This window comes from Rhinoderma darwinii, chromosome 4, assembly GCF_050947455.1.
Source record: "Rhinoderma darwinii isolate aRhiDar2 chromosome 4, aRhiDar2.hap1, whole genome shotgun sequence".
Taxonomy (NCBI): Eukaryota; Metazoa; Chordata; class Amphibia; order Anura; family Rhinodermatidae; genus Rhinoderma; species Rhinoderma darwinii.
This window is the reverse complement of record NC_134690.1, coordinates 24,797,655-24,820,884: the sequence shown is the minus strand read 5'-3', so window position 1 is coordinate 24,820,884 and position 23,230 is coordinate 24,797,655. Positions and strand designations below refer to the sequence as shown.

General features: G+C 38.8%; 1 protein-coding gene across 1 annotated transcript; it reads right to left on the bottom strand.

Annotated features, from left to right (window-relative positions):
- Positions 1-797: 797 nt before the first annotated feature.
- Positions 798-23,119, bottom strand: LOC142759070 (cytochrome P450 2K1-like). Its single transcript, XM_075860914.1, has 10 exons — positions 23,007-23,119; positions 21,445-21,630; positions 19,770-19,932; positions 19,489-19,638; positions 18,111-18,271; positions 16,976-17,152; positions 15,608-15,749; positions 12,489-12,673; positions 5,230-5,371; positions 798-4,377 (listed from the first exon to the last, which is right to left on the bottom strand). The coding sequence occupies exons 2-10, from the start codon at positions 21,619-21,621 to the stop codon at positions 4,199-4,201; spliced, it is 1,476 nt and encodes a 491-aa protein (XP_075717029.1). The 5' UTR covers positions 21,622-21,630; positions 23,007-23,119; the 3' UTR covers positions 798-4,198.
- Between the last annotated feature and the right edge of the window lie 111 nt (positions 23,120-23,230).

Genomic DNA, 23,230 nt, shown 5'->3' with positions numbered 1-23,230 from the left:
TCTTGCACATTGAAGTTCCGACCTCGGCCTCTATTGGGTTACTCTCCATGGTTCCTGGATCACTCACACACCTCAAAAGGGGTATCTTTCGACATTTTCTGACTGCGGCGAGAACGGTGATACCTAGGCACTGGAAATCTCATACGGTTCCCTCTTTGATGGAATGGGTAACAGAGGTGAATGGGATAATGAGAATGGAGGAATTGCTGTCAGCGGACAGGGGCAAGTCTGTGCTCTTTGTCCAAACTTGGGCAGTATGGTCTGGATTCCGGGGTGGTACTGATCTACCTCTATGGCTTGATGGTAGGTTCTGAGCAAATTATGTGATCTTTTCTCCATGCGCTATGTGTGTTTGTGTTTCCCTTTGTTGTCTGGTGTCTTGTGTTGGTGTTATAATTTCTTTGTGGCACTTATATGTACCAATTTTTACTTTATTGAGGCCTGGTCCTCATGGCTATGGTATTATATTAATGTACATGGGGTACAGTTAGTTCTACTGTACTTTAATTCATATGCTCTTTAGATGGGTGGGAGGTTACCGCCTATTTGTGTTCCTCCATTTTCATAATGTTTATAAACTGTTATAATCTGTATTTTATACTGGATACAAATTTTTCTGCCGAAGCTGTGTAATGTGTATATGCTGTAATTTTGTTGCTGCAAAAATAAAAATCTTGATAATGAAAAAAAAAAAAAAAAGAAGAAAGACCTGCACTACATGGACATCCCATTAATTTAATAGCAAAATGTTACAGGTACTTTTTTTTAATTTATTTTATTCTTTTTGCAAACGTTACAAATAAGCAAAAAAAAAAAATTCAACATGATGTCCCATGACAATAGCATCTCTGAACACTTACACCATTATTTTTCATATTGTATAATGTAGAAATTGTATAAAATACGTCAAATGGTCCTGGATAAAGCCGATGACAGAATTAGAGATTTTACCCCAAAGACAAATTGAAAAAGTATCAAAAGTCATAAGACATAAAACACACTAAATATACCAGAAAGAAAGGGGAAAGGGAAGGATAGAGGGAGAGAGGGGAAAGGGGAAAGAGGATGGACATGTGTATCCTCCATCGTCACCGCCATGTAGTACGGATATTATGGAATCATATTATGATCGGTGCCACACCAGACAGCTGATGTTCCAGATACCAAGTTGTGGAGCCAAAGCATGCAATTAGTTTTTGTTTTATATGAAGTGATAAGAGAGGTATAAAGTTCTCTCATAACATTAAAAAAAACTTCAGTTTCGTGCTCTTTTCGAAGGGAGGTTTCCACCCAATCCATTCTGAAAAGATAAGATATTTTTTCTAGGAAAATACGATGTATTGGTCGGTGTATTGTTTATCCAAACCTGGAGAATCGCCTTCCTAGCAGCCGCAGAGACATAATATAATAGTTTTTGTGATTTTTCGGGAGAAGGGTCATGGAAGGTGGCAGTATCCCAAATAGACGCCACTTCTGGGTAGAGGGACATTGTAAAGACAAGGTGTTTGACACAAAATATTGTATTTTTCGCCAAAAGTCAACAATAGTTGGGCATAACCAGAGACAATAAAATAAGTCTGCGTGCGGTGCTTCACACTTTAAACAGGAATGGTCAGAGGAGTTACCCATAAGAAAGCGACTGTAAGGGGAGACGTAAGCCCTAAGAGCTATTTTAAAGGACATTTCCCAGTACATGGCTGATGGGACGTATTTGGCAGCCGTAGTTACAGAAGACAGGATGTCGTCATGAGTTATTTTATCTAAGTGGTCAACCCAGTAAGATATGCCTGATCTCGATTTAGCGTAGTTCAATGGTTGTCTTAAAGTGTTATAATAGGTAGTGATCAGTCTTTTGTGGCATTGATGAGATGGAGTGAAGTGACAGAAGAAGTCATCCCAGTCTTGTTCCTGTAAGTGCCGAATTACCTTGTGAGCATAACTACAGGCCTGTATGTAATAAAATGAGTGTTGTCCCAGAAAATCGTATTGTATACGTAGTTCATTAAATGAGTAGGGACAACGAGTGAGCATGTCAATTATCTGATTAATGCAAGTCAACCCCTTCAGAGCCCATACACAAAAGAATGCATGGGGATTGGCGTTTTGGAAGTCAAAGTTATCGATCCAAGGAAGGAGTAGAGAGAATCCAGGGTTTAAACCTAAGTGTTGTCTGACCTTGGTTCATGTCTTCCAGGAGGACATTACTAGGGGGTTAGCTCGTTGATCAGGTGACAGAGCCGAGTAGGGAGTGTGTAGGAGGCATGATAAGGAAGCGGGTCTTGAAAATTGTTGGTCTAATGTAGAATCACTAAAGCAGGAGCTGCCAGTTATCCAATCTCCAATCACTCGTAGTTGAGCTTCCATATTGTATAAGTGAATCTGGGGAAAGTTAATCCCACCATGTTCACGATGTTGCTGCCATATGCATAGGCTCACTCTTGGTCTCTTCTGGTTCCAAATGTAGCCACGAAAGAGAGCGTTCAGCCGTCGAACGTCCACTGGTCTCAAGTATATAGGGAAGGATTGTAGTAAATATAACAATTTAGGGAATATAAACATTTTTAATAGATTAGCCCTACCTAAAAAGGATAGAGTAAAGTGGCTCTAAGCCATGAGTTGGGATTCCAAACATGCAATAAAGGGATTTAGGTTTTGTTTATATAGACATGATGGTTGTCTCGTGATGCGTAACCCCAAATAGGGAATGTAATCAGAGTTCCATTTAAATGCATGCTTTGAGGACCACAGTGGTCTGGAGGGACCCTTAAGAATTAGGGCTGCCGACTTTTGTAGATTGATATTGAAACCTGACAGGGAACCATAAAATGAGATATCCTGGAAGATCGGTTGGAGAGTAGAAGCAGGGTTAGATATGAACAACAAAATATTGTCTGCAAATGCCGATAATTCAATTTGAGAATCTCCAATTTGTATACCTTGAAAACATGCTAGGGACTGTAGATGATGACGAAGTGTATCTAGGGACAAGTTAAATAGTAGCGGTGAGAGAGGGCATCCCTGGAGTGTACCCATGAAAATTGAGATAGGAAGTGAGTTAAGCCCATTGATGGTAAGGGATGAGGCAGAACAGACCTGTGATCGTGAGAGGAATGTTAGAAAGCGGTCCCCGAAGGCCTGGGACTGCAACACCGCTGTGAGAAATGCCCATTATACAGAGTCAAACACCTTTTCCTCATCAAGTCCCAGCAGCATGGTCACTGGGGAGGAGGGGTCTAGTGCAGACACCGTGGCTGCTACAGGATGCCTTTAGTAGAATGTCTATTCCTTAAGAAACCCAGTTGGGTTGGGGCAATGATTGGTCCAAGCATGGCTTAGAGGTGATCAGCCAGGATCTTTGTTAGGAGCTTATAGTCTTGGTTTAAAAGGGAAATCGGGCGGTATGAGGAATGGAGGGTTGGGTCCCTGTCAGGTTTGGGAAGCAATATGGTCCTAGACTCATAAAAGCTAGGCATGTCAATCTCCCCACTAAATATGGCTTGTAAAGTCCTCGTCAATGTCGGTACAATATCTGGCAAAAGTTTGTAATATTCAGCCAATAGGCCATCAGGACCCGGTATTTTATTATTGGGTAGCTTAAAAAATACTGAAGCAACCTCCGCTTCCGTGATATCATTATTTAAAACTGTTCTATTGTCTTCGGTTAGTTTGGACAGATGAAGCGTGGACAGGAATGACTTAGTTTTCCTCCTGATCATATGTGGTCGTTCGCTAAAAGTCCGCAAAATAATCCACGAACGCCCGTCGGACAAGGTCCGAGTCTAAAATCTCAGAGCAAGACACGGGATCTACTAGTTTCACAATGTTGTGATTCGAGTGCTTAGGTCTGTGAATTTTTGCCAGCAGGGAGCCGACATGATTACCCTATCTAAAATATTTGTTATTGGTTATATCCACGCCCCATCTAGCCTGACGCTGTAGGTAAGTCTCCAGTAAGGATTTAGTTGCTAAATATGCTGATTTGGCCTCGGGATTACGGGATTCTACCAATAATTTATGTGCCTTGATAAGGTCCGTATTTAAGGTATGAAACTTCTTATGATATTCCCTTTGTTTAAAATTAACATAAGAGATGATGTGTCCTCTCATAACCGCCTAGTTACAGGTACTTTAATTGTTCCCCTACATTTAGAAACTGGAAATAATATTATTTCAGATTACTGTTGACAAAAAATATCTACTAGCTGCGGGATAGGGCACGGATTTCATAAGGTTTGGGGGCATTTGTTGAGGACAGTGCAGGGTCAAGGTCCAGTTCAGCTCCAGGTGGGGCCTGGAATGTGAAATTCTGCAGCAGGGTGGTGAAGAAGAGGAACAGCTCCATTTTAGCCAATGTTTCCCCAGCACAACTTCTCTTACCTGGTAGAAAAGACCCAAAAACATCAACATCAGATAATGCAGCAATTTTTTTTAGTACAATGAACATTTAACACAGTAAATACAGATATTCCACATTCTGTTTATCTCCCATTAATACAGAAATTCCAGAGCTACAGATCTATCTATCTATCTATCTATCTATCTATCTATCTATCTATCTAATATCTATCTATCTAATATCTATCTATCTAATATCTATCTATCTATCTATCTATCTATCTATCTATCTATCTATCTATCTATCTATCTATCTATCTATCTATCTATCTATCTATCTATCTATCCATCTATCTATCTATCTCATATCTATCTATCTATCTATCTATCTATCCATCTATCTATCTCATATCTATCTCATATCTATCTCATATCTATCTATCTATCTATCTATCTATCTATCTATCTATCTATCTATCTATCTATCTATCTATCTATCTATCTATCTATCTATCTATCTATCTCATATCTATCTATCTATCTATCTATCTATCTATCTATCTATCTATCTATCTATCTATCTATCTATCTATCTATCTATCTATCCCATATCTATCTATCTATCTATCTATCTATCTATCTATCTATCTATCTATCTATCTATCTATCTATCTATCTATCCTATTCGTCTACCAGTGGAGATAGGTTCTGTGGAAGATGATTATTAATGATGCTCTTCTGTTTTCACGTGATTTTATAAATTATATGTTTGCATTGTGGAGACCGTCAATAAAGGGGTTGTTTGTGAAGAAATGTTGCCTTTAAGAGTGTAAAAACCTTGACCCTCACTATTAATAGCCGTTTTTTAGAAGAAGATTTCAGATCTAGTGTTACCTATAGAGAATGGTATGAAGGCCTCGATCTTCTTCAGTTTTCCTTCTGAGTCAAGAAAGTGTTCAGGGTAAAAGTCATCGGGTTTCTCAAAGTGGGCTTTATCTCGGAGCACAGAGTGCAGTAATGGGATAATAACAGTGTCCTGGGGGTGAAACAGTTGTTTATTATATAGGATACACATTCAAACGGTACCAAATTGTATTGATCATCTTGATTGGACTAATTGACAATTGATGTTGATGTCTAAACATCATGCCAATCGTAGAACAAGCAGTTTACAAGGATCACCTGCAGGGCTTCCAACCTAACCTTGACCATCCCTGACAATGAGATGACTGACTGAAAAGAAGCAGCTACCGTACAGTATATACTATTTATAATAATGATAATACAGCAGAATGCAACATAATAAACAGGTTTATGAAAGGGGCACACATAGACAATAGAGGGCTTCATCTCCAACCCAAAAAAAGGGAATGTGTTATCAAAAAATGGACAATTATTTAAATGAAGTTTTTATATTTAACATATTTTTAAGCGGTTTTGTTGATCTTTTTTTTTTTTATTTTCTTTGTCATTATCTATAATAAAAAATAATCTTAACCCCTTCCAGCTGCAGCCACTTTTGACCTTCCTGACAGAGCCTTATTTTTCAAATCTGACGTGTCACTTTATGTGGTAATCACTTTGGAATGCTTTTATCTAACCAAGCGATTCGGAGACTGTTTTCTCATGACACATTGTACTTTATGTTAGTGGTAAAATTTGGCCAATACATTCAGTATTTAATTGTAAAAAACACCAAAATTTTAAGAAAAAGTGCAAAAATTAGCATTTTTCTAAATTTAAATGTATCTACTTGTAAAAAAGATGGTAATACCACATAAAAGAGTTGCTAATTAACATTTCCCATATGTCTACTTTAGATTGCCATCCTTTTTTGAACTTTCTTTTATTTTTCTAGAACATTACAAGACTTAGAACTTTAGCAGAGATTTCTCATATTTTCCAGAAAATGTCAAAAGGCTATTTTATAGGGACCAGTTCAGTTGTGAAGTGGCTTGCAAACCCCCATAAGTCACCACATTTTTAAAACTGCACCCCTCAAAGTATACAAAGAAGCATTTAGAAAGTTTAATAACTCTTTAGGCATGCCACAAGAATTAAAGCAAAGTAGAGATGAAAATTACAAAATTGTATTTTTTTGTAGAAATTCATATTTAATTTATTTTTTCTGTAACACAAGGTTTTACTAGAGAAACACAACTCAATATTTATTGCCCAGATTTTGCAGTTCTTAGAAATATGTTACATGCGGCCCTAGTGTCTTAATAGACTGAAACACTGGCCTCAGAAGCAAAGGAGCACCTAGTGGATTTTGGGGCCTTCTTTTTATTAGATTATATTTTAGGCAGCATGTCAGATTTGAAGAGGTCTTGTGGTGCCAAAAGAAAGAAAACACCACAAAACATTTTTGGAAACTACACCCACAAGGAATTCATCTAGGGGGTGTAGTGAGCATTTTGATCCCACAGGTGTTTCACAGAATTTATTAGAATTTGGATGTGAAAATAAAAAATTAAATTTTTCCAATAAGATGTCGTTTTAGCTAAAACAAAAACAAAAAAACAATGTCCACAAGGAATAAAGATAAAAAGCCCCCTAAAATTTGTAAAGCAACTTCTCTGGAGTACGGAAATACCTTATATGTGGTCATAATCTGCTGTATGGGGACCACGGCATAGCTCAGAAGGGAAGGAGCGCCATTTGGCTTTTGGAGTACAGATTTTGCTAGATTGATTTCTTGGCACCGTGTCACTTTTGCAAAGCCCCTAATGTACCAGTACAGTGGAAACGACCCAAAAGTGACTCCATTTATGAAACTACACCCCTTGAGGAACTCATCTAGGGGTGTAGTATGAATTTTGACCCCACAGGTGTTTAATAGGTTTTATTAGAATTGAGCAGAGAAAATAACAAAATTTGTTTTTCTTCAATAAAACGTAGCTTTAGCTCAAAATTTCATTTTCTCAACAAATAAAGGAAAAAAAGAAACCAACATTTGTAAAGAAACTTATCTGGAGTATGGAAATACCCCATATGCGGTAATAAACTGCTGTTTGGGTACATGGCAAGGAACAGAAGAGAAGGAGCGGCATTTGACTTTTGGAGCACAGATTTTACAGGATTGGTTTCTTGGCTCCATGTCGCTCTTGCAAAGCTCCTGTGGGATCAAAACAGTGGAAACTACCAAAAAGTGACTCCATTTGGGATACTACACCCCTTGAGGAATTAATCTACGGGTGTATTGAGCATTTTGACCCCACAGGTGTTTCATAGATTTTATTAGAATTGCGCAGTAAAAATAAAAAAAAATTTTTTTTCTAATAAGACGTAGCTTTAGCTCAACATTTTTAATTTTCTCAACAAATAAAGGAGAAAAAGCACCCCAAGATTTGTAAAGCAATTTCTCCCGAGTACGGTAATATCCCATATGTGGTCATAAACTGCTGTTTGTGCACACAGTCGGGCTTAGAAGGGAAGGAGTGCCATTTGGGTTTTGGAGTACAGATAGTGCTGGATTGGTTTCTGGTCGCTATGTTGCATTTGCAAAGCCCATGAGGGACCAAAACAGTGGAAACCCCCCAGAAGTCACCCCATTTTGAAAACTACATCCCTCAAGGTATTCACCTAGGGGTGTAGTGAGCATGTTAACCCCGCAGATGTTTTCCAGAAATTAGTGTGCACTCGATGTTGCAGAGTGAACATTTTATTTTTTCCATAGATATGCCAATTTATGGTGCCCAGCTTGTGCCACCATAACAAGACAGCTCTCTAATTATTATGCTGTGTTTCCTGGTTTTAGAAACACCCTACATGTGGCCCTAATGTTTTGCCTGGACATTCGACCAGGCACAGGAGTGAAAGAGTACCATGCAAAGTTGAGGCCTAATTTGACGATTTACAATGTATTGGTTTACAATTTCAGAAACCCCTGAAAAGGGACCCCATTTTGGAAACTACACCACTCAAGTCATTTACTAAGGGGTGTAGTGAGCATTTTTACCCCACAGGTCTTTTCCATAAATGAAAGCGCTGAGGATGGTGCAAAGTAAAAATTTATATTTTTCCCCAGATGTGCCCAGCTTGTGTCACTGGAGACCCACACCCCAAAAAATGTTAAAAGGGTTCTTCCAGGTATGGTGATGCTAAATATGTGAAAGTAAACAGCTGTTTGGGCACACTGTAGAGCTCAGAAGGGAGGGAGCGCCATTTGGCTTCTGGAGCGTGGATTTTTCTAGGTAGTAGTTTTGTTTGAGTATTGCTGGTGTTTTCAATTATAATGTGGGGGTACTTGTAAGCTGGGCAGAGTATATCAGGGGCATAGTCAGGTGGTATAATAATGGGGTAAAAAAACAATAAAATAATCCATAGCTGCATGTTACGCTGTGAAGCAATCCTTTCTGCACAGGCCAGTGTCGCACTAATAAATGGTCCTTTCTTATCCCCCTTTTGGTCCACACTCAGCACCTTTACAGTTTGGGGAATTTTGCTGGGAAGTGTTGTCCTGGTATAATGCGGGCGCCCTCGCTTCCAGAAGATATCTTTGCGACCTCCCCTTCCAGGTTCCCTAATTTTAGGGCCTTGATAAATCGCCTTTTGAAACAGAAGAAATGTTCTCCTCGGGCTGTACAACTGCATATTCTTTCTTCCTGGACTAATTGGAGCCTTAACAAATTAATTTAATTTTTTTCATAGACGTAGTGGTATGAGGGCTGTTTTTTTGCGGGACGAGCTGTAGTTTTTATTGGTACCATTTTTGGGTACATGCGACTTTTTGATCACTTTTTATCCTATATTTTGGGAGGCAAGGTAACCAAAAAACAGCAATTCTGGCATAGTTCTTTAGTTTTTTTTTATGCAGCGTTCATCATGCGTTATAAATTACATGTTAACTTTATTCTGCGGGACAGTACAATTCCGGCGATACCTAATTTATAGCACTTATTTATGTTTTACAACTTTTTGCATAATAAAATTACTTTTGTAAAAAGAATGTACTCGCCATGCTGTGAGAACCATAACTTTTTAATTTTTTCATCGACGGAGCTGTATGAGGGCTTTTTTTTTTGCAAGACGAGCTATAGTTTTTAAAGGTACCATTTTCGGAAACATGCGACTTTTCATTCCAATATTTGTAGGACAAAGTGATTGAAAAACAGAAATTCTGGCATTGTTTTTTAGGGATTTTTTTATTTTACAACATTCACCGCGTGGAATAAATAACATAATATTTATATAGTTCAGGCTGTTACAGTCACGGAGATACCAAATATGTATGGCATATTAATCTTTTTCAATAATAAAGGACTTGATAATGGAAAAGGGCAATTGTGTTTTATTTTATTACTTGAAACATTGATATTTTTTTTTTTTTTTTTTTTTTTTTTTAAATTTACACTTTTTTTTACACTTTGTTTTAGTCCCACTAGGGGACTTGAAGGTACAACTGTTTGATTTACTTTCTAATACATTGCACTACCTACTACCCCTCAACGGAAGGGCAACGCTAATGTGAACACAGCCTAAGGCTGGGTTCACACGAGCGTGGCGTTTTTGCGCACGCAAAAACGCGGCGTTTTGCATGCACAAAAACCACTTAACAGCTCCGTGGGGCAGCAGCATATGATGCGCGGCTGCATGCTTTTCGCGCAGCCGCCATCATTATGACACTCCATTTGGATGTTTGTAAACAGAAAAGCACGTGGTGCTTTTCTGTTTACATTCATCCTTTTGACAGCTGTTGCGCGAATCACGCAGTTCGCACGGAAGTGCTTCCGTGCGGCTTGCGTGGTTTTCACGCACCCATTGACTTCAATGGGTGAGTGATTCGCGCAAAACGCCGAAAGAACGGACATGTTGTGACTTTTTTTCAGCGGACTCACACTGAGTAAAAATCACGCACATGTCCGCACGGCCCCATAGACTAATATAGGTCCGTGCGACGCGCGTGAAAAGCACGCGCGTTGCACGGACGTGATTCCCGTTCGTCTGAATAAAGCCTTAGTAACGCTCAACAGAGTTAGGCCCTGTTCACACTGAGCTTTTTTTTTCAGGCAGAAAAAGCTGCCTCAAATTCCTCCAGGGATTTTGAGGCAGATTTTAACCTGCCTGCAAATTCTTGCCATGATTTTCACCTGTGACCAGTGAACGTCGCGAGCAAAAAACGCTGTGTCCAAATGCTTTCTCTGCCTCGCATTGATTTCAATGGAAGGTCAGAGGCGGAACCACGGAAAAAAAGAGCATGCCGTTTTTTTTTATACTAAAAGCCACCACATAAAAAACGCCTCCACCTCCCATTATAATCAATGGGAGGCTGTTTCTGACATTTTTTGGCGCTGATTCCGACGCGGTTGCCGCATCAAAATCAGCGGAAAAAATCCCAGTTTGACCTGGGCCTTAGAGTTGAAAGGGTTGGACAACCCCTGTCCATATGCTAATTAACCCGTTAGTGACCGACCCATCGTGTTTCTACGTCGGTCACTAACGGGCCTTATTCCGATGCCATAGACTTTTTACGTCGCGGCATCGGAATAAGTTTACAGAGCAGGGAGCTGTTAGATTTCCCTGCTCTCAGCTGCTAGAGGCAGCTGAGGGCTGGGAGCGTCCCTGCTCTGCCGTGTGAGATCGATATTAGTATCGATCTCACCCGTTTAGCCCCTCAGATGCGGTGCACAATAGCGAGCACCGCATCTGAGTGGTTTTGGAGGGAGGGAGGGAGCTCCCTCTCTCTCCCACCGACACCCGGCGATACGATCGCCGAGTGTCTGTGTCTCCAATGGCAGCCGGGGGTCTAATAAAGGCCCCCAGGCTGCCTGGAGTGAATGCCTGCTAGATCATGCCGCCGGCATGACCTAGCAGATGCCTGTCCGTGTTAAACGGACAGGCAGTAATACACTGCAATACAAAATTATTGCAGTGTATTATAAATGTGATCGCAGAATCGCATATTATAGTCCCCTATTGGGACTAGTAAAAAAGTGAAAAAAAGTTTAATAAAGTTAATTTTAAAAAAAATGTGAAAAAAAATGAAAACCCAGCTTTTCCCCTTACAAAATGCTTTACTATTAAAAAAACAAAATAAAAAGTTACACATATTTGGTATTGCCGCATCCGTAACGACACCGACTATAAATCTATTACATTATTTAACCCACACGGTGAATGCCGTAAAAATAATAATAAAAAACGATGGAAAAAGTGCTGTTTTCTGTGAATACTGACTTTAAAAAAATGTAATAAAAAGTGATCAAAAAGTCGCATCTACTCCAAAATGGTACCAATAAAAACTACAAGTCGTCCCGCAAAAAAAAAAAAGCCCTCATACAACCGCATCGGCAAAAAAATAAAAACGTTACGGCTCTTCAAATATGGAGACCCAAAAACAAATAATTTTGAAAAAAAAGCGTTTTTACTGTGTAAAAGTAGTAAAACATACAAAAACTATACAAATTTGGTATCGTTGCAATCGTAACAACCCGCTGAATAAAGTTATTGTGTTATTTATACCACACGGTAAACGGCGTAGATTTAGGACGCAAAAAAGAGTGGCGAAATTTCAGATTTTTTTCTATTCCCCCCCAAAAAAAAGTTAATAAAAGTTAATCAATAAATAATATGTCCCCCAAAATGGTGCTATTAAAAAATACAACTTGTCCCGCAAAAAACAAGACCTTATACAGCTATGTCGATGCAAAAATAAGAAGGTTATAGCTCTTGGAATGCGACGATGGAAAAACGTAAAAAATAGCCTGGTCATTAAGGTCCAAAATAGGCTGGTCATTAAGGGGTTAAGTCATATGGATTTTATATAGGGAGTCACTGTTCAGGACCCCTCTATTAGCCGGTGCTGAAAGCCTTTACTCTGTTGGACTTAACATGACCATGTATTAAATCACCGCCCATTCATCTCAATGTGACATGGCCGCAGCCTGGCGATACCATCTGATCACAGGGTTACATAAGATGGGGACTGGTCACTGGGCTGACATAATTACAGTTGGTATGACCCTTTACATACTTGTCAACAGTCCCGATTTTGGCAGGTCAAGTTTAAAAAAGTTTGCAAGAAAAGTGAGTGTTCCCAACTATTTTGGGGCGTTCCCAGGTTGGGCTTAAATGTCCTGATTTGGGGGATTTAAATGTTTGTAAATAAGCCTTTAATGTATTTTTTAATAATATGTGCACATGATTCTCACCTTAGGAATAGAATAACCTTTGAAGGTGACATCCTGGGACGTTATATGTGGAGCACTCCCCGGGACAATATCACCAAATCTCTGAATTTCATGAATCACGGCGTCTGTATATGGCATTTGTTTCCTGTGCTCAATCTGAGGCTGAGCGGATCCAATGACTGCTTCAATTTCAGTGTGAACTTTTCCTGTGAGAATTATTTTCATCATTATACATACTGTTCATTCTTAGCGTAAAACCAAGGAGCAAATTAAAAATGACTAAAATAATATGTCCAGCTTCAGACGCCATTTTATAGTTAACTTATAGAATTAATCTACATTAAAACCTGGATAACTGTAAATACAATACATTACGTATCCTGAACAAATTCTAAATTACACCCTGTATTATACTCCAGAGCTGCACTCACTATTCTGCTGGTGGAGTCACTATGTACATACATTACATTACTTATCCTGTGCAAATCCTAAATTACACCCTGTATTATACTCCAGAGCTACACTCACTATTCTGCTGGTGGATTCACTGTGTATATACATTACATTACTTATCCTGTGCAAATCCTAAATTACACCCTGTATTATACTCCAGAGCTACACTCACTATTCTGCCGGTGGAGTCAATGTGTACCTACATTACATTACTTATCCTGTACTGATCCTGAGTTACATCCTGTATTATACCCCAGAGCTGCACTCACTATTCTCCTGGTGGAGTCACTGTGTACATACATTACATTACTTATCCTGTACTGATCCTGAGTTACATCCTGTATTATACCCCAGAGCTGCACTCACTATTCTGCTGGTGGAGTCACTGTGTACCTACATTACATTACTTATCCTGTACAAATCCTAAATTACACCCTGTATTATACTCCAGAGCTGCACTCACTATTCTACTGGTGGAGTTACTGTGTATATACATTACATTACTTATCCTGTACAAATCCTAAATTACACCATGTATTATACTCCAGAGCTGCACTCACTATTCTGCCGGTGGAGTCAATGTGTACCTACATTACATTACTTATCCTGTACAAATCCTAAATTACACCCTGTATTATACTCCAGAGCTGCACTCACTATTCTGCTGGTGGAGTCACTGTGTATATACATTACATTACTTATCCTGTACAAATCTTAAATTACACCATGTATTATACTCCAGAGCTGCACTCACTATTCTGCCGGTGGAGTCAATGTGTACCTACATTACATTACTTATCCTGTACAAATCCTAAATTACACCCTGTATTATACTCCAGAGCTGCACTCACTATTCTGCTGGTGGAGTCACTGTACATACATTACATTACTTATCCTATAGAAATCCTATCCAGAGCGGCACTTCCATTTCTGCTGGCTTCTAAAATCTCCCAGCATTGTATACTTGGTTAATCTTTGGTACATGTTGTCTTTACACCAGGTTTCTGTACAGTAATCCGATGCAGGAGTAATAAACTATCTCACTGCATTATAGAAGCTCAACTAAATTATAAGGGGCGTGTCTGTCAACAAGCCTGTCGACTCAATAGCAACCACTAGATTTGGGAATGCAGCTCTGGAGTATAATACAGGCTGTACTTTGAGATCAGTACGATACGTAATGCAATACACAAATAATGTTACTCAACTTCATTTTTGTTTAAATCTATATATAAATTGAGAGGTTGAAAATACGCTTTAAACTTTATTACATTTTTTTATATATTTTCTTTGACCCACAAGGGGAATTTTACTTAATTTTTTTTTATTGGAATACCTATAAAGATTCCTTTTGAGTGACGACAGGCAGTGATCTTAAAAACAGTGGGAAATTGATACAGAAAGTATATAGTAAAATTGTATAACTTTTCATTTTACAAGGAATAACATTTCATTGCCGAAACAGGACAATACCTTTACCTCAGAGCGTTATTATATGCACATGCTACGCCTGTATTCATTGCTGTAGACATTATTAGGGGAATTTATTAACCATTCTACGTCAGTTTTCTGGAATAAAAAAAGTTGCAAAAGGGCCCAAAAGTCGCAATTTGCACTGCTCTCGCCACTTTGTGGATATGAGGCGTGGCTTTGCAAAAAGTGCGCAGTTACAGCGGCCCAGCAAATTTACTAGAATTTATTCCAGAAAACTGGCATAAATTATAGTGGAAATCTATGTCAGCTCAGAGCTGGCGTAGATTTCACTCTGTGGGCGTAGCAAAGTAGAGGCACATGCTGAGCGCCGTACCTTGCCCCGTCAAACCCCCACAGGGGGGAAATTGAATTAGAAAAAATAAATAAATAATAAAATAAAAATAAATGCCCTCTTTTCCCCTCCGGGTCCGTTCAGCATGGCGCGGCTCTTACAACATACTGATACCAGGCAGCATGATGACTTTGTATGTGATGCAACACTGCTGACATTGATATACTAATATAAGGCCAAGACACAGGTCGGCGTCAGGACCTAGCGTGAGCCATGGCGGAATGCTGAGGGGACCCGGAGGGTGGAAGAGGAGCAGTGAGGTGAGTATGTTTTTATTTTATTTTATGGCTGATGGAAAAATGGATGGCACACGGTCGGCCAAAAGATTTGACCGCTTTATTGAGAGGCATTCGCCTCTTAATAAATGTGTCGCATCTTATTCCAACTTTCGTTCTTTTTAGACTGGTGTATGAAATGCTAGTCTTAATAAATTACCCCCTTTATCTCCTACAATGCAAAATAGTATAGCATAGTCGGTGCAGACACTGAACAAGCAGAGCCTGCTGAGAAAAATAAGTCAAATCCGCCTTATGAGGCTTGAAGCACAGCAGGTTCTTCATAAATCCAACTAACACAATAAGCTTGCATTTAGATGAGACGTTTTTGGTCGCGCTGTAAAAAAACGCATCAAAAGTCGTGGGGAAATCAGACGGTTTTCAATGCGTTTTTTGCCAGTGCAGTTTAGCGGGTACTAAACTTGTAAATTAAATGTGGTTCACCTATAAACACCAGCTGTCGGACCCCCACCGATCTAGCATTTTTTCACCTATGCAATAGGTAAAAAATGCTGCAGGCTAGAATACCACTTTAACTCAACTATTTCATATTACAAAACAATGAAGAGTTGCCCTAAAGCTTTTACTTTGAATTTCGGGATATTTCATCATGAGCAGAAGACCCCATCTCAATGTGGTTGAAGTCGTCTCCATTCCAGCAGTGAACAGATTTTCCACAAGTGCAATCAGGTTCTCATCATGGAAATACAAAGTAGATTCTGCTTTTCCCTATAAAACAAATCAAACAACGTATTTAAAATTTTTGTTAAAAAAAATATAGCATTAAAAGAAGTTCTGTGGGACTATAACATTGATGTCCTATCCTTAAGCTAAACAATTAATGTTTGAGTGATGGGGATCCGACTCTGGGACCCTCGTCCATTAACACAATTAAGTGGTGTCTTCTCCCATGAGAACAGCCACCCCCTCCTCAGAATCATAAGATCAAACCTGTCTCTGACTGTAAGGCAACTGGCTGCAGCAGTAGCCCTCCCCCACTGCTTTGTCTGATATAGAATGAGGAAGCAGAAGCGGGAGACAAATCCTATGATGCTAGTACACACAGAGAGAAGAGGAGATCTGCTCCCCTATCACTCTCTCTCTCTCATATATACTCAGAAGGAGCAGCATCATGGAGGATATTATACATCAGTAAGAAGCAGTGTAGCTGTGAATCCAGCATTGGAGTGAAAACACTTACTAGAAGCTGCACAGCCTCTGTCTCTCATGGACAACTGTAACTTGATCCTAAAGTAAAGCAGTGATTTGTCTACTCTGTTCTGCCGATTCTATCACTGAATTCTGTGTGAACAGTTAAGGAGGGGGGTTTATCGTAAATGGAGAAAGAGGCATTTTGTTGTAATAAGATGTATTACAAAGTTTCTTATCTTTGCTTAACTATTGATTTATGCAAAGTTGCTCATAGTTGGAGGTATACTTTACAGGGGTTTTACAAGATTAAATATAATGGCTGCCTTCTTTTACAAAAACAGTGCTACACACACCTCTTCATTGGTCGTTTCTGGTATGGAAACCATTGAAGTGTACAGGGCTGAGCTACAATACCACATACAACCTGTGGACAGGTGTGGCACTGTTTTTGGAAGAAAGTAGCCGTGTTTTTGTAATCCTGTACAACTACATCTGAGCATGTGCTGCCTTGCACTTGAGCTTGTATATGCACTAGCAGGGATACTGGAAATGCAAGGCAAATGAATGAAGGGTCAAAATTATTGTAGCCTTTGGCAACAGCCTATGAACACATGTGGATAAAATAAAAATAAAGCTCTTGATATATTTTTGAGAATCCAGGATAGAAACCAAGAACCTGGCTGACAGTGAAGGCCCAGAAGGTTGATTCTTAGTCATCCTGAGGAGATATAGCAGCGGCAGGGGAAAGGCTATTTTTACTTTTTACCATGTACTGATTACAGCTGTTGAAATTAAGTTTTTACCTCTTGTTGCTTGGCAAGGAAGGCATCAATGAGGTTCCTCTGGTCATTGATGTCCAGTTCTTTCCTCTGTCTCGTAAATGTTGCTCTTATAAAGTCATGGAGCTCTTTCATGTTTACAAAAACTTTTTTGTGGGGTCCCGGCATCCAGTGGATCAGATATGGGTAACTGTTGTAAAGCTTTATAGAAGGCCACAAAAATAAACCTTATTAAACTACATTTATGTTATTGTCATATATATCCCTGTATAATCTTTTATATTGAAAAAAGTTACGAAATATCAACCAGACCCTCAAAATACAGAACCCCTAACTACAGACCTTAGACGAGACAGAGTCAGGACATTGTCTGCGGCGGCACATGAAAGTGAAGAGGATTGGAGAAATGGAGAGAAGTAAATATGTTGTGAGGATGTGGGGCACCTGGGAGATTTACATGCTCTTCTGGAAGTTCAAGAATTAATTTTGACCGTTTACAGTCCCCCCAAACGTCTTTAAATATCCAGCTGGTCCGCATGTGATTCTGCAGAAACGTTTCTAGAGAAAAAAAGCTGATCGAGTCCTGGCAAACACATGAAAAATCATGTGATCGCCAGGTAGCTGCAGGAGGTTCGGGGTCTTAGCAGACCCAGTTTAGTTCTATAACTGGGGCTAAAATTTCAGCCCCAGTTACAAGGTAAAACAGCAATCTAAAAATAAATGTAAAGTTAAAATGGTCTCTAATTACTTTGTGGGGAGCCAATGTGTCAAAAAAAAAAAGCCTAATAAAATAAAAATATATAACAGAGCAAAGAACTCTACCGCTAGTCCCACCCCATCTATAACTATACAAAACATACTGTACATTGTATTTTAGCGACACTTTGTGTTATTAAATTAAAAATAAAGAAATATTAAAATGTCACATTTTTTTTACTTTATTTTGTTACACTTTTCAATGCTAACGCTAAAAAGCAAAAAAATATACTAATATAAAATGGCATAAAAATAAAGGCCTATATATCATAGAAATACAACTACAGCTTTCAAACCCACATGCACAGTACTAAAAACTAATAATAAAGCGCCACTGTGCCTGGTCATTAGGAGAAAATGACCAGGACTGGAACTGGTTTTAAGCAACATGCGAATAACTTACCCTGACCAAAGGACTTCCTAAGAGTCTGATATTTTCATTAATTAAATTGATGAGCTTCACTATGGTGGGATCTTCATACTCAAATCTAATACCAATAACTGTGGACACGATAATATTGGCCACCGCAGTATTGATGACTTGTAGGTTATCAAAGGGTTTTCCTGAAACAAAAAAAAACTTTTTTTTTTTCCTACTAAAAAATAATCCATATTTTCAAATAAATCATATACGCATCAGCAAAAGGGGTATAACAATTTTGGCGGTAGTATGTTAGATAAATTGTTTACGATCAAAATGATGATATTTATCTTTAAAGTAGATGTCTAACTTTTATCACCATTTTGTTTTTAGGTCCAACATTCTGGGTTGATTAATTTTTAATACACCTTTATAGTGGTCAGAGCTCTGTTTTTCTAATAAAGGGATCCAAATACCCTGCATAGATATAGCTTTGAGTTGAAGGCTATATGTACCTTTGCAACCATTTTTAATCTATTGATCCAATGTATCTGAGATTGAAAAATGAAGTAACCTATGCATCTCCATGGTGACAGACTACAAAAAAAAAACCTGTGTTGTCAGATCATGTATTACTCTCTTCCATTTGTCCCATGTTCCTTATTAACCTACAAACAGTAGTAGAAGGGGCAGATGGAACGGAGTAATACATGACTTCAGGATCAGACTACACAGGGTTGATTTGTAGTTTGTCACCACAGACAACAGTGTAATTTGAAGCTCCTGGTCCACAATGCAAAATCTGTAATAGCCACCCCCCCTAAGAACCTGTATTATAAATGGCACATGGTGTCTTCTTATGCGGCAGAGATGCTTTTGAATGCAACTGTTACCTTTGCTCCCCCTATAGTTATACCCATAACCATGGAGACAAATAACTCTGCATAGTCGTTGTGTACACAAAACAGTTGATCTTTAACCAAGACTAACTTGTTAGATCATTTTTTTCTTGCAGAGTTATAGCCTTCCAGAGGTGAGCTCAGTAGGTTGCCCTGTAGACATAGACATTCAGGTCTTCTTCTAGATGACAGTGGCTTGAATTTCTCTGAATCTACATATATTTAACATTTCTCAGACTATAAAATAGTTTTGCCCCTAGGGTAAACAAGGAAAAAATACCTAAAAACAAAGCAAAATTGTGGTAAAATTGTGTCTCTTTGCTGCAATTGTGTTAAAATCGTGTCAGAAAACGCAAATTGACCAACGTGTGAACAAAGCCTAACTGCAAAGTGTTAAAAACAATGATTATAAATCATTTAATATTGAAAAAGGATAAGAGTAAAAAGTACGTGACAGCTATTCTATCAGCATTATATTCTCTTCTATGGGCTCATGTGGAAATGATAAATTAGACTCTCACCTTCATGTGCTTTAAACGCCTGAACTAAACAATTCGATTCATCAATGATCTTGTTTTCTATGCCTTTCTTCCCCATTCCAAAATCTCGTAATGTTGAAAGAGTAAATCTTCTCATTGCTTTCCAATTTTCTCCATTGGCAAAGATAAGTCCTGGAAATAATATTTTTTTATACTCTTTAATTATTTAACAAATTGTATATAATGCCAATCTAGAAATACTTATATATACACGTGTGTAGGTGTGTATATAACTTTTGTCATGAAGAAGGCATAGTAGTTACCATGATCCTTTGTAGTTTTGGAGAACAGTTCTAATTTCGGTCTGTCAGAGAATTCGTCCCCATGGTCGATTAGAGCCTCTTTAATGGTTTCATAACCACACAGTATCACTATTTTATCAAAGCCTATCTGCACACTGAAGATTTTGCCATACTCCTTAGACAACTGTGAACAAAAAACGGATAATATCATTCATCTGAAATCCATCATACAAATCTCTATAATGAATCCAATATGGTTACATATGAAAAATATTGGTCCTTAGTGATTGCTGCCTAGTGGTGGGGCATATATATATATATATATATATATATATATATATATATATATATATATATATATATATGCTATTTTACCATCAGTATATTGAAATACACCTGTCACAAATAGAACTGTCATACAAATATCATTGTATTGGGATCCATTGCTTTTTATAGGCCCCACAGGTAATAATGTATTAAAAAGAAGCTCAGTGATAGCATAGATGAAAACTGGCACCTGCCCGGCTCAAGGTGAATGCGGGTTCTTAGATTATAGTCATGGTGGACCCACCATCTATTCCACCCACAGCGAGATAAGAGTAATGTATGTTTACTTATATCACCATGATCCCTCCAAGTCCAGTAGAACCAGGTTTCTCCCCATGTTTACTTGGTGCTGACTCCAGCCCTAATCCTTCATTGTTTACTTGCAGAAGATGACAATCAGTCCAGGTCATGTAATGGACACCAAGGTGCACAGCTAGACACAGCTAAACATGTGTATGTTTATCCAGGTCACCAGGGTTCCCCCCAAGTACAGTGGACTTTGGTATCTGACTCCGGCGCTGAACTTTTATTGTTTACTTCTAAAAGATTAATATCGTGACATTTTATATATGTTAGTTTTTACCTAGAGTAAAAACAAGTTGCACTAAGTTTCAGTTTGCAATCTCCAATCCTTTATTTATTTTCAGAACGCCCCTGATATGGTATTTACAACCTGCTGTTAGTTTCAGACTTATCTTATGTGGAAGTATCCCTCCCAGTAATACATGCTGGATGTGAGTTCTGTGTGTCCAGGATGCTGCTGCCTTCACTAGCTCTCATGTATCATCACAGCTTCATTCTTATACTGATTTCCCCTTATTCAGCCACTCTATATTCTCCTCTCAGCTGTGTAGACACATTCACTGATGCTGTCTGTATGCAATCTATCCTGGTCCCCATACAGATTCTTCATTGAGTTCTTTACTCTCTCTGCACAGCCTGTGTGTTTGTGTACAATTACAGTTCAGTTATCAGAGCGGTGTCTTGTAATGACCGGTGTGATCATCTCATGACCAAGACAGATTATTATCCACTGGAAGTAAACAATAAAGGTTCCTATTGAATGAAAGCAAGCAGAGATTTTGAAAACCATAAGAAATTTTCTACTGTAAGTATATTGGAAATTTTATAACTTTTCATTTTACAATGAATACACTTTATTTGTTGAAACCAGAAAACTCCTTTAACACATTCATCACAGTGTACAAAAGAAACAATTAACAGAAAAGTCCATCTTTGAAGTGATTTTCAATTTCACTCCATAGATGGTGCTACGTTAATAGGAAGCACACCATATAGCAGCTGTCAAATGTAGAAGTGATATTATTCTGACAAAATTATCAGCACTGTAGAATAAGTTCTATTTTACCTCCAAAAATGTTTTATGAGGCTTTGACAGGTTCATTATCAGTGCATTTCCAATGATTGGTAGAGGCTTTGGTCCAGGAGGGAAATTACGGTAACGAGCTTGTTTCTGATTTCTGTTAAAGGCAATGGCCAAGAACAGGATGACAACAATGGACAGAAGAACGGTGACCAGGTCCATGGCAAACTCCTGTAAAACAAGAAAACATATTTCATGAGGTGCTATGGGCCCATGAAATTGTGGGCCCCTGCCATTAACCCATATCTAACAGGGATGTTTATTGTGATATGGATGCTTGGGGGAGTTGTGTTTCCAGCTGCCTCTCCTGATTTGGTTACCTAATTTGAGGCCTTATGTGCAGTAACTGTGTGCAATCTTACTCTTATAATCCCAGCTATTTTTGCTCCAGACTTCGACCTTTAGGATTTGGGGCAGGAAGTAGCTATCTGACAGTTACCATTGTCAGCCATATTACCTCTCATACGCCTGCTTCTCTGTCACCTGGTTACAGGGGCGTAGCTAAAGGCACATGGGCCCTGGTGCAACAGTCCTTCTTGTATTCCCTCAAATTATTCTCAAGGCCGATGGCCCACAGCCTTCAGCTGCATCGCTGGGTCTCCTAAGTGACCCAACAATGTCTCACTAGCAGCCAGGGGCGTCGCTTATGTCTTAAAACGTATGGGGCAATAGCCCCAGTACATATGTGTCCCTCCAAAAAAATGTGTGGGCATGTATGTAAGTGCTGTTGGGAATGATTTGCTGTAACACCAATGGTTAAAGGTCTTAACCCCATGCATCATATGAGTACATTCATCCAATAGGGTTCGCAACTGGATCTTTGTCACGGTGGTGATTGTAGCGAGATAGTAATGTAGAAATAAAAATTTTACTCTTTAGTCCCAATCAGTGAATTGTCTAATACATTAAGTTAATTGACATCACCTGGAAATGTGTCAAATTTATTAAAAGGTGCAAACCTCTTAATAAATTAGTACATCTTTGACTGTCCGTGCGACTGAAATGGAAATCTAATCCTGCTAGGAGGAGGTGTAGATTTGCGCAGTAACGTATACCAGTTTCTGTTGTAGATTATGAAAAATCTATTGTTTTATTGGAGGCCACGCCTCCTCTGCTAAACCCCTCCCCTTTAATTACTACATTCAGAAAGTGGCAGCTATGAAGTGCGCGAAAATGTGTGACTTCTTTACACCAAAAAACTGACATGTACCTTTTAATATATTGCTCCCAGTGTGTGTGAGACGTTTTAAACGCTCTTGGAAATATACATATGTAGGAGAACTGATTTTTTAATTCAGGCATTTCTAATGTTCATTGTGTGGCTCTACATCGAGTTATAGATAATTTCACTTTTATGGAAAACCACAGACAGCACATGGTGAAATCACACTGAAGTACGTTAATCAAAAACCCAGCTCTGCTACACTGACAAACCCAGCTCCACTACATCTGTAAATATACATGCAAAATAAGCAAATCCTACAATTTAAAGGGCACAGACAGAATCTATAGAGTTTCTATGAGATGATTAAGATCTTATCGTCTACCTGTGAGTTCTGCAGAGTGTTGTAACAGTGGTGGTGACACCGTGAGCTGGTCAGACTTGTCTCTTCCGTCCCTCTGCAGGTGACTGTGAGCTTTAAACTCTAAGAGAAGATTTCAACCTTGCAATCACAACATCAGATGACTCAACCACAAGTCTATAATAGTCAAACCCATAATAGTAGCCTGATTCCACTAATACTGAAATGTGTGACCTGTGAAAGCAATG